Below are 11,193 nucleotides of genomic sequence, written 5' to 3'. Positions count from 1 at the left end.
TTTTGTTTCAAATCATAGTTTTTTATAAGTAAAATAAATTAAAATTATATGGTTGATTTTAGTGTAGTTCATCTTTTGCAAAAATATATTTAAAATCCAAGTCAATTTTTTTTTTTGTAATTCCATATTACCTTCGAAAAGTATTTAATCTTATAAATTGTCTATGTTATGTTCTTGAATAAGATTGCAATACATACTCATTTTGTTCTTTTTTTCTTTCTTATGTTATAAAAAATTTAAAGAATCCTGCCTGATCAATCCATAATTACAAATCCTGGTGGATTAACCATTTAGCTCTTATTATAATATAAAATGCTTCATAAACAATTATACTGATTTCTCTCTTATTTCAGGCCAGTACATGCAGGCCTGGAAGCGTGGGATTGCAATTCTGACAGCTGGCAGCGTGAAGGTGAGTCCAGATGAGAGATTCCGACTGGTAGAGGGCTACAACCTGGAAATCCGGGACATCCAGACGCAAGATGCAGGAGACTATGTTTGCCAGATAGCCACACTTCAGCCCCAAGAGATCACTCACACTGTAGAGATATTGGGTAAGTGTTCCTAACGTAGTGTTATAACAAAATATGATTGATCACATAATGTAATAGGTAGAAATGGACTAGCTGGGTAGCCTCCTGGCATAATCATTTATACTCCTAACATTAATTAGTAAAAAATTATTTAATGTTTTATATGGTTTTCAGCGGATTCTTTAATTGTCAAGATTTACGTACACTGGCGTTTCAGCTAACCTAGGATTTCTACAAGACTAAGAAATTACACTAAGATGAATTAAAATAAGCTTAGGTTTATTAACAGCATTACCTACATAGTAGAATATGAGAATTCTGAAAAATAGTAATAATTATAATTCATCCGTCGCATAATTTGTTTATATTTCAAATAACATAAATTTTAAAACCAACGTTAAAAACCTTTTTTAAAATGTTAGGATACAGAAATAATGGTTTTCTTTTATATTTCACTACTTTTAAATTATATTATGGCAATAGGTAATTGTTGAATTAGGAATACTTCATATTATTTTGTTTTGATTTTTCTTAATTATGGTATTAAAAATTTTTAAATTTTACATTTGTATTAATATATAAATAAAAAATTATTTTAATATATGTTTGAAATGTTTGTTAATGTAACATTTTTAATTTAACTACAATGGTACATATATTTTTAAAAGTTGTTGAAAATATCTAATATAGCATTTTAACGTTTGAATCTGAAGTTGGACAGTTTCTACAACAAAAAAAGAGATAAAAAAATCCCTCCATTAATGAAAGTCCCATAATGTTTAATTGTGTTAACAATAAAAAAAATAGTGGAAACTATTATTTTTAAAATGTATATTTATTTTATTAGGGATCGATAATGAAATAAAGTAATATTCAAAATAATGATCTGTATATTCTTATAATAATATTATTTAATTTGAAATTTAATAAGGGGTAGTTATACCACTGCTGGGCAGTATTGTTCATGGGGTTAGTCTTAGAAAATTCTGGCTACATTTGATCCGTAATGCATCAAATGTTGCCAGCAATTTCCATAGTGTTGTACACTATCTTATCCAGGTATTCTAGCCCGGTGGGAGTTCTAGCTCGGCGAAGACATCCCCGAAGACCCTCCAGATTTACATCTCGCCCAGGAAGTGGCGCGGATATGGAAATCACCGAGTGCCTTGGGAATATCTCTCCACTGCTGTACAAGACAGGGCTGATGGAGTAGAAGCTGTGTATATCGCTAAACGTGTACTAAATATTTCTCTGTTCCCGATAATAGCTAGTCCCCTCCAATACGTGCACAATGGTTCCCAGTCATAAATTGCCGTTATTACCCCGAAAATGAGGTCAAGGGGCTTTAGGGTTTTTGAGGTGGCGCGTCCATTTCCTTCTAATATGTTGCTCTCGCGTCTAGAAATATTGCGACCATAGAATTCGGGTCGATTTTTACATGCATGAGACACGTAATGCATGCCGGATGGCTCCTTACATGTCCCTTTCTAGTACATATTTCATTCTTTTATCAGATTCAGCGCTTTGTAATATGACTGTCTAGAACTGTTTGAAACATGGGTACATAACTCACATTCACCCTCTAAATTTGTTTTTGGCAAGTTATAGTGCTACGTTTACCACATTTTAACAAACAGTTTTAGAACATCAATCATAAAATGAACTTATATACAATATTTAAAGTTTGGAAAAAGTATTACGTAATGTTAAAAAAGAAAATCATAATCGCGAAAAAAATCCTCACATATAGACAAATAGACATTTAACGAGCAATAAATGAAACTTTAATGGAGAATAAAAACATTTTATGTCTTAGTTTCGTCAATAAGTTGAAAAATATAAATAAATATATATATATCAGTAACACTTTTATGTAATTTGTATTACTAAATATGTATGAAATGAATTGTTTATTATGACGTATCAAACTATTAGAAGTATTATTTCGAAATTTAATATCTTAAGTGCCGATTGAGTGTTTATATTTATTCCCTATTATAGTAACACAGGGGAACAATTTCTTTTTAGTTGGCAATTTTTTATCAGTTCTCCTTAGTCCAATTAGTTATTTTTATTTGAAATTACTGTGAAAAAATTAAAAAGGGTATTTGCATTTAGAAATATATTTGAGTTTAAAGGTATAAATTTAAAATAGCAAAAAGAAAGTATACTACTAGTCAAAATTAGTACTAACATTGTTAATATGAAACCTAACTCATTGTATAATTAATGCAATACTTAAAAGGAACGATCACTGCTACCATGTTGTATCAATTTTAAAAAATTGATTTTTACATTGATGAATTATTTTTACCATAATTCACTTTTACTGTCAGAGCTGATGTATAAATTTCTTTAGTTATATTTAAAAACAATTATAATCAATGGTTCTCTCTAATTATTTTTGGTGTTTGATAATTTAATTTAATAACTCAATTTCTTAGATTGAGACTTTATTACAACTTATAAACCAACTGCAATTAAATTTGCATGAAATGTTTTTACTTTTAGTAAAACGTATCTCTCTGAAATATTTGTCTTTGCTGCTTATTTAGTTTTTTTTTCTTTGACAGAGGACAAACTCAAAGTTAGCCGCAAAAATTGGAATAAATAATAAAGAATTATTCGACTGTATGAAGAGCAATCATAAGAAGTTCCTTGAACAAAATGAAAAGATTTCATCTCTTCACTGTCTCTTTTATTCAAGACAGGACTCTTTAAAGTTTGCCAAGTTATTTCTACTTCCTTTGTAGTTATGGCTTGGGAATTAGGAACAGTCCCATCATTGAAAGTTATTTTTGTGAGTACCCATTGACCTTTTTAATTTTTAAACGTTGCAGTAAGACTTCTTACCACTCCCCCCTCTCCCCTTAGGCTGTTGACATAATAAATAACTCCGGAATCTAAAAACTTTTTCTTGAATGATGATGTATACTTATAACTCCATTCGATTTGTCAGTTTCTACATTAATCACGTTATACTCATTATTTCTTTTTAGAGGGTTTTCAAAATATTTTCTTTTCTTAAATATTAATGGTTTTCAAGTTTTGATTAATATGGATTAAATTTCATTTATATTTCGACATCTGTTTATTATATCTTATCTTTACCTCTCTCTAGTAATTTTGAATTAGATTGATGAAAGTATTCATTTACAATTATTTTGGATACATTATACTAAACTTTTAAATAATTATTTCTACATATTTTTTCATGTCATCTTATAATGTGTATACGAGTAATATTACTGATATAGAAAGCTTGAATTACTATAATAGCCGAGGTGATATTTATTTAATAGTTGGAAAGCGCATACAGCCTTTGTAGGTTGAGTTTGGCAGTTATATATAAAATTATTACATGAGGTCCTGATAGCTGAGCGGGTTGAGGCGTGGGTCCCAGAGCGCTTTATTAAACTTTATTTATACTAATTTTGTTTGCTTATAATATTATTTACTAAACTGTAAATTGTATAAAACCAATTTATATACATATATAAACAAAACAATATACTTCTGCAACACATAAGAATTATTTGCAATTCAGAATTTTCCATTTAATAAAGAAATGTTCCAGAACTGAAATTTTCTAGCAGGAGTCTGATCTGAGCTCGGAGTTTTAAAATTTAGCTACTCCTCTCATTTTAACAAAATTTTGAAATAAATTTTATGTTTTAAAAAAATAATTGTCTTAATAAATGTATTGAAAAAATCTTATTAACCATTTTTGAAAGGGTCTAATGTTAGAATTCATTCCTGATGAAGCCTCAAATAATAAAACGTTGATTTATTATTTATCATAATTTAGTTATTAATTAATAAATTTAAATGAATCATCTGTCCAAATCGTACTCAAACGTTTCATCGAATATAGGTTCAATAGTTTAAGAAAACTGATAGTAATATGAACCAGTGAAGACAAAATGGTATTATTAAAATCACATTCATTGGATTCAGATGACTCTAAACCATTTTAAATGAAATACTTTAATATCTGTAAATTTAAGATAAATAGATTTGTAATATTTTTCAATGCAGTAATATATTATTGGTGAAATCAACCATTTTAATTTAAAGTTATGTTATATAATAATCCATCATGTTTTTGTAATACGTTACTTCTCAGATAAAGATTTTTTAAAAAGATTCTATTAGAAAAAATCATTTTTCCCCCATAAAAATGACAATTTCTCTGTTGTAGAGAGCTGTAGATAACATTACTGAATTTTAGCCACCTTTAGGAGCTGAAAATTTGCTATAAGATATCACCTAACTGTTTTGTGAGGTGATCATTCCAGCCAAACTAAACAAGTAAAAATTAATAGTATTTAACCATACTAGGTAAAATTTCACGCTGTTCATTTAAAAGTTGCTGCATTTCAATATTTTTTTCCAGCTTTGCAGAGTTAATTTTAATTGGAAACGCTACCGAGGTTGGAAATTATAAAAATATATAATACCTAGAATAATACGATTCTTCACTCTCCCCCAAAAAATTATAATATTTTCCAATATTAATTATAGTACCTTATACGACCCTAGATTTTGAATAAATGGAATTCATTACTGCGATTTTTCTGACAAATTTCTGTAATTTATCTTCAATCAGGTGGGTATCATTTGCCCAGAACCCCAGCTACATTGGGATTCGCAGCACAACTCCCAGCGGGGTATAAGAAAGCCACCGGGCGCTGATCTGTCTTTGTCCGTCAGCCTCTTGTCGATTTGTCATTTTTCCTTTTCCCCGACATCCATTACTCGCCATGTTTGCGCCTCCTGGGGCCTGTCAACGTTCGGGAAATATTTTGTCTCCCTCGTCAACGTCGCCTACAACTGATTCACTGTGCGTATTGACCGTGGAATCTTGCCTACGAACCGTGTAACATCTGAACCGTTAGGCCCTAATGGAAAATAATCTCCAGATGGGAAATCTTCTGCAGAAGTTTCCTTTTTTAATATTTTATATCAAAATGCAAATAACTTTTTTTCTCCACTTAGGTTGTACTGAACTTATTTATCAATGTCAAACAGTATAACTATTAATATTATAACTATAATAATATAACTATTCACATAATTAATATTTATCATTTTAACGCACCAGCAGTCCGCACTTTCATATTCTGCATAAATAGCATCTGTGTGATGCCTCTTGCATTCGCTCTTATTGAATTCACAATTTTACCTAAATATAAATTAGGTAGTTCTAATAAATTATTAGAATATAATTCAATTTAAAAACAAAAAAAAATCGCACTATCAAACGAGTAATGAACACTTTAGCATCAATACACTTTCAACTTTTAATTCTCAAGTTGTACTGCGTGTACTCTAATTTCCTTTGTTGTTTGAGAAGAAGACTCACCAGTATTGAAGCTACACTCAAATATGCCATCGCAGATATGCGGCTACTGGAATATTAATAATAGATAGTAATGAATAGTTAATAGGATAGGAAACCCCTGTATTCTGATAACGATAATAGCTAACAGCTTGATGTATACATAGAATAGCTCTCCATAGAAACCCTTTCTTTGTAATTAACACGTTCATTGTTTGCTTTCTTCAATGACTTCTTTCTTTAGAGTAATAAGGTACTTGGGCATATACACAGTGCTTTTAACAAGTGCCTTGAAAATAAATTTATTATTGCACTGTTTATCTCTACCGAACCTTCAGTATTTTATTTGCTGTTAAGTGTTATTATGTTTAGTGTTAAGTGAGAATCGAGTAATTTTTAAGTAATGTCTACTTGTTTATTGTAATCTAGTCTGTTATTATTTAAGGCTGATAAAATTAAATGAGAATTAGTCTGCTGTTCCTTCGTAAAATCCATTATTTTATTACAATAAATAAAAGTGAATTTTGAGTATAACGTACAAATTAAATACTTGAACCCAAGCATAGATTATTTTTTATAATATTGTGAATTATTCTTTAATTCGCTTTGTTAAGAACATATTTAAATATAATATACTCCAGGTATAAATCAATACGAGATCACTGGTACCAATTGGCCTTTTTCTTCATGTTTAATTAATTTATTTTAAAAATGGATTTTACGATTTGAAACCTTTTAAACTCAAAAAGGTAGGTAAGTTATGTTAAACTGATTTCCGCTTTTCTTGAGTTCTTTACGCAAGGCGATACAACTTTGACTTTACAAAAACCTATGTAAATTTTCTATAGCTGTTTTCATATCTCAAAGGGTGATATCAAGCCGGTATCCAATGCTGCAGTCTCGTCATGCATTTTTAAGTGCCTCACATTGCTCCTGCACAATATACACATTTCCAGACAAGTATTATTTGTACTAATTATTTTGTCATACTAAATTTTATTCCACAAAGTGTTATGTAAACTAAATTTGGACCCAGGTGCAAAATAAATTTATATGTAAAACAGGAGCAAATATAATTATAGACTAATCATCTTGTTCAATAATCCTAATATTTCACATAGCCAGCCGTTCAACAAATCACCTAGTTAGAAAGGGATTTCGGATTTGAGTGATATAATATTTCAAATTACCATAGTGGAACATAACACCTTATTAAGCTTTATTCGACCAATTAGAACAAACTAGTGCTTTAATTTGTATTGTTAGTATTAATTTGTAGCTAATTTTAGTGTCCTATTTCTACTACCATATTCGTTAAGCGAAAATTAAACATTAATTAAATTTATTTATCTAAATGAATAATATCATATTAACCATAAATATAAATATTTTTAATAAAATAACTTGTTAATAAATAAAATAATTAAACATAAACTATATTATAATGAAAAAGACCGTTATAATAATATATAGAATTATAAGGAAATTAGGAACCGTTATCAAATTTTAATTGAGACAAAATATTTTGTATTTTGATGAATGTTTTCTGGAAACAAAATATATAAAATCTAGTGTCATCATTCTGTTTTGAATAATTACATTTATTTGAGCATTAAGTTTAAATATTGGACATCAATTCGTTTTAGTAATTCCTATGGAATAGATTCAAGTGGTATCCTTACCAAAGGTTTAAAATAAAATGAACTAATGATCATAGTAAATAATAAATCAATAATTAATCAAAACACCAATAAATTTGAGTTAAAGCAATGAAAAAATTTTCAATGCATTATGACCATTGCAAACATCGTGATAAGAAATGTCCAGCTGTATGCTATCTAGAACAGGAGTGGCCAGCCCGCGGCCAGCAAGATTCATCGCACTTAAAAATTTATTTAATTTTTTTTTTTGTCGTTTAGTAAACTGTTCTACTGATATGGTTATTTTGTTAATATATATTGATGATTTTTGTAAATTTGCTCAATTGATGGAAAGGTTGTTTGGGATCACTGGAGAGGAAAGGTATGAAGAAGTGAAAAAAAGAGCAATAATTTTTTGTTGTATTTGTATATGTATTTAAGTATATTGTATTCATGATAATAATTAGAAAAAAAATGTTAATGTGTTATAGTGTTTGTACGTCAAATTATGGATTGATGGATACGCTGTGCCTTACAGCAACCCAATGTATTTGGCCAGCATTGCCAAATAAAGCATTTCTTTCTATGCTTATTGTATAATAGTTAAAGGATTAAAAAGTAATGAATTAAAAAATAAATTATTTGTGCGTCTAGATGTGTTTATATCTAATTTTTAGTGCTATATATTTGCTGGTAGGAAATAGGAGTTTGTGGCTTACACACTTTTTTTTAAAGGCAGTCGTTTGGTCTGTATTAAGACTGCAATTTTAAATATCATGTTATTCCTCGCAATAGAAAAATTTCTAATTTATTTTGGTTTGAGCACTCGCTTGATGGCTCGTTTTGATGAGTGAATGCTATATATATATATATATTGTTAAGACACTTATCATACTTATAGTGGATCGTGAATAAAATTAACGCTGAGATACTAAGGGTAAATGCAAGGTGAAGTCTAGTCCGGTTGTATTTTATCGTTGCAGATTATTGACATCACTGTGGCGGCCGAAATGCGATCTTTGTACGGTCTTCTTCCAATTTCGATAAATATGAAATGGCTCTTGGCCTGGGGAAGGGGGGCTTTTTGATAAGCAGATTTCTCTCTATTGAAATAAAGCCCTGTCTGTTCACTGTCTATTGTGTTATCTGTCACTGTCACTTCTAATAAATAAATACATTTTCTCTTATTTTAATTTTGTTTTAATAAGCAGAAGAGTATCTTTCTTAGCTTGCGTGTTTCATTCACGAACTCACCTACAAGCAACAAATCAAATTTATTGGTTATTATCACAAATTCTCTATATGATAGTTCCTAAATTTAACAAGCACTAACTAAAGTGTAATTTAGAACAAAATGTATCCGAACTTATTTGAGCGAATCGTTAGCAAAGAAATAAAAACGCACCACTTAAAGGCATTGTCAAAGTGGATACTATTCTATTAATGACTGATATAACCAATAAAAGACGGTTTTTATAGCAGACATCTTTCTAGAATAAACTCTGCATAATTTTAAAATTTAATTGCTACTTACTACAGCACCATATGACCACATGCCTGCCAATTTCTGACGAATGGAGGATTATCTACAGGTAACTAACCAATGGTGGAGAATCAAGTTTTCATTTCCTGGGCCCCCCAATAAATTAAAGTCAACTCTCATGGTTTAAGTTAGACCGGATTTGAACGCTGCCACGGCAGTAACGAGGTGGCTCTGATTCCGAAGCTAGGCCTCCCTAATTCCCTCGGCAACAAACGGCCGGTGCTATATGCATCTGCTCAATATCTGATTGCACTTCTAAAATGATTTTATACTATAGATTACATATTTAAGTACTGCTGCTAAGTATATTTAAGTACTGCTGTACCCAAAAGATAAAAATAGGAAGAAAGATATACGTAAAATGTATTGTTTTTTTTTTTTTTGTTTTTCATTAGAATAATAAACCTTCCCTTTGCACAAGCTCTTCCAAAAATAAAACTCCACTTTATTAAAGTAAATACTTGTTGCACCCTATGGCTCATTGATACCTCGGCACTAGTGTTTCGTTGAGTTGGCTTTGGGTTTTCTTTTAATATAGCTTATCTGTATATAGAGGCATCCGTAATATTATGACAGCTTCAGAAAGATCAACATAGGCCGTCTACTTTGTTTGTTCTCGGTCCTCAACAAACAACTAAAACCGTCGGTTTGTTTAGTCTAAAAGATAATTATTATTCGAATTTCTCTATATAAATACAATCTTGTTATGGACTTGAAACATCAATATTCGGTCAGGATCTGTTACAATTCATGCGTTCAGTATTTGTAGGATCTGATTCTGGATACCAATGAGATTATTTTCATTTTCGTTCTTTTTTTGCCCTGTCTAGACTACTTGTTTTACATTTTTTTTTTAATGCTTGTTATATAATAGTTATCATATTATTCAATTAATTTTCTATTTTAATATTACATATAAATATAAGTTTTTCGTGATTGTTTCATTGCATTAATTGAAGCGGTTAGTTCATTTTAGATTATTTTAAATGGAATCGTTTGAATATACCTTTTACCCTCCATGATACACTAATGGAAGTTTTTATTCATTTAAAAGGGTTTATTCCTGATTGTTTTTACAATTTAAAATATCCATACCTTTTACCTAAAATTAATTACTTTTTTTCTTCGGTATAGTTTATATAAAAAATTAACTTTCGAGTATTTTTTTTCTATTACAGAGCAGGTTTACGTAGGGTATGTGATGGTGAACTTGCAATTGTTTAAACATAAGTCTCAGACTTCAGACAAATAAAATTGTGGGATCTGCAGCAATAAAAAAGACTCCATTCTACAAAATTTTGCTAAATTAAAAACGTAGCCGAATTCTTTTTATAAATACTTCATTTTTAAAATGTTTATTCGCAATTGTAAATTAAATTGAGTAATCTGGAACCACCTTCTTCTCACAGTGGAGGAAGAAGCTTTTTAAAAAATAAAATTATGTAATGATAAATATTTATCATAATTTTGTATTATAAATATTTTCATTTTTGGTTTTAGATTTTTTTTTTTATTTTCAAACTTTTCCATTATTGTCTTAGTCATATACAAAAACTACTTTCACATGTACAATTTATAGATATAATTGTTCAAATTTACTTAAAATAAGGCTTTTTCAAGTCTTTTCATAATTACCTAGGTCATTTATGTTTATTTTTAGAATTTCCTGGATATATCTACAATAAAAACACTTTTTACAAATTATTATAATTTTCTTTTATAAATACCCTAGTTATATTAGTGGATATAAAAACGAGCAGAGAATTTGATCACAGAATAGATACAAAATGAAAATGATGGTGATATATTGAACTAAATAAATTATAACAAAATTTAAATATAACTTTTAAAAATTAGGACCACCTGGAATATAAACTCGGTTATAAATCAACATACGAAATTGGTTGCATATACAGGATCAAGAAAGATAAAAGGGGAAAAAATGATGTGCATAAGTAGTTTATAAAATTAACTGTTTTAACTGTCTACCGTGTATATGTATAACAAATATATTATGAAGAGAAGGGATACAAGTCGTAATTTATCAGTATTAGAATATATTATAGGTTATAGGAATAAAGACAATCCTGAATATAATAAATATATTAAAACAATTTTGATCCTTTTTCTCTCAAT

The 11,193-nt window shown here is 29.2% G+C and overlaps 1 protein-coding gene across 5 annotated transcripts in view; it reads left to right on the top strand.

The window, feature by feature from the left end:
- Positions 1 to 11,193, top strand: part of LOC106683060 (limbic system-associated membrane protein) — a gene marked incomplete at its 5' end in the record, with an annotated part of 446,735 nt that overhangs the window by 247,158 nt on the left and 188,384 nt on the right. For all 5 annotated transcript variants that reach the window (XM_067051729.1, XM_067051727.1, XM_067051728.1 and 2 more), the window contains 1 exon segment: positions 354 to 554. In XM_067051729.1, the coding sequence (XP_066907830.1) occupies positions 354 to 554 (201 nt within the window).

This window comes from Halyomorpha halys, unplaced genomic scaffold, assembly GCF_000696795.3.
Source record: "Halyomorpha halys isolate HHAL.00 unplaced genomic scaffold, Hhal_1.1 Scaffold460.1, whole genome shotgun sequence".
Classification (NCBI taxonomy): domain Eukaryota; kingdom Metazoa; phylum Arthropoda; class Insecta; order Hemiptera; family Pentatomidae; genus Halyomorpha; species Halyomorpha halys.
This window is presented reverse-complemented; position numbering and strand designations above follow the sequence as displayed.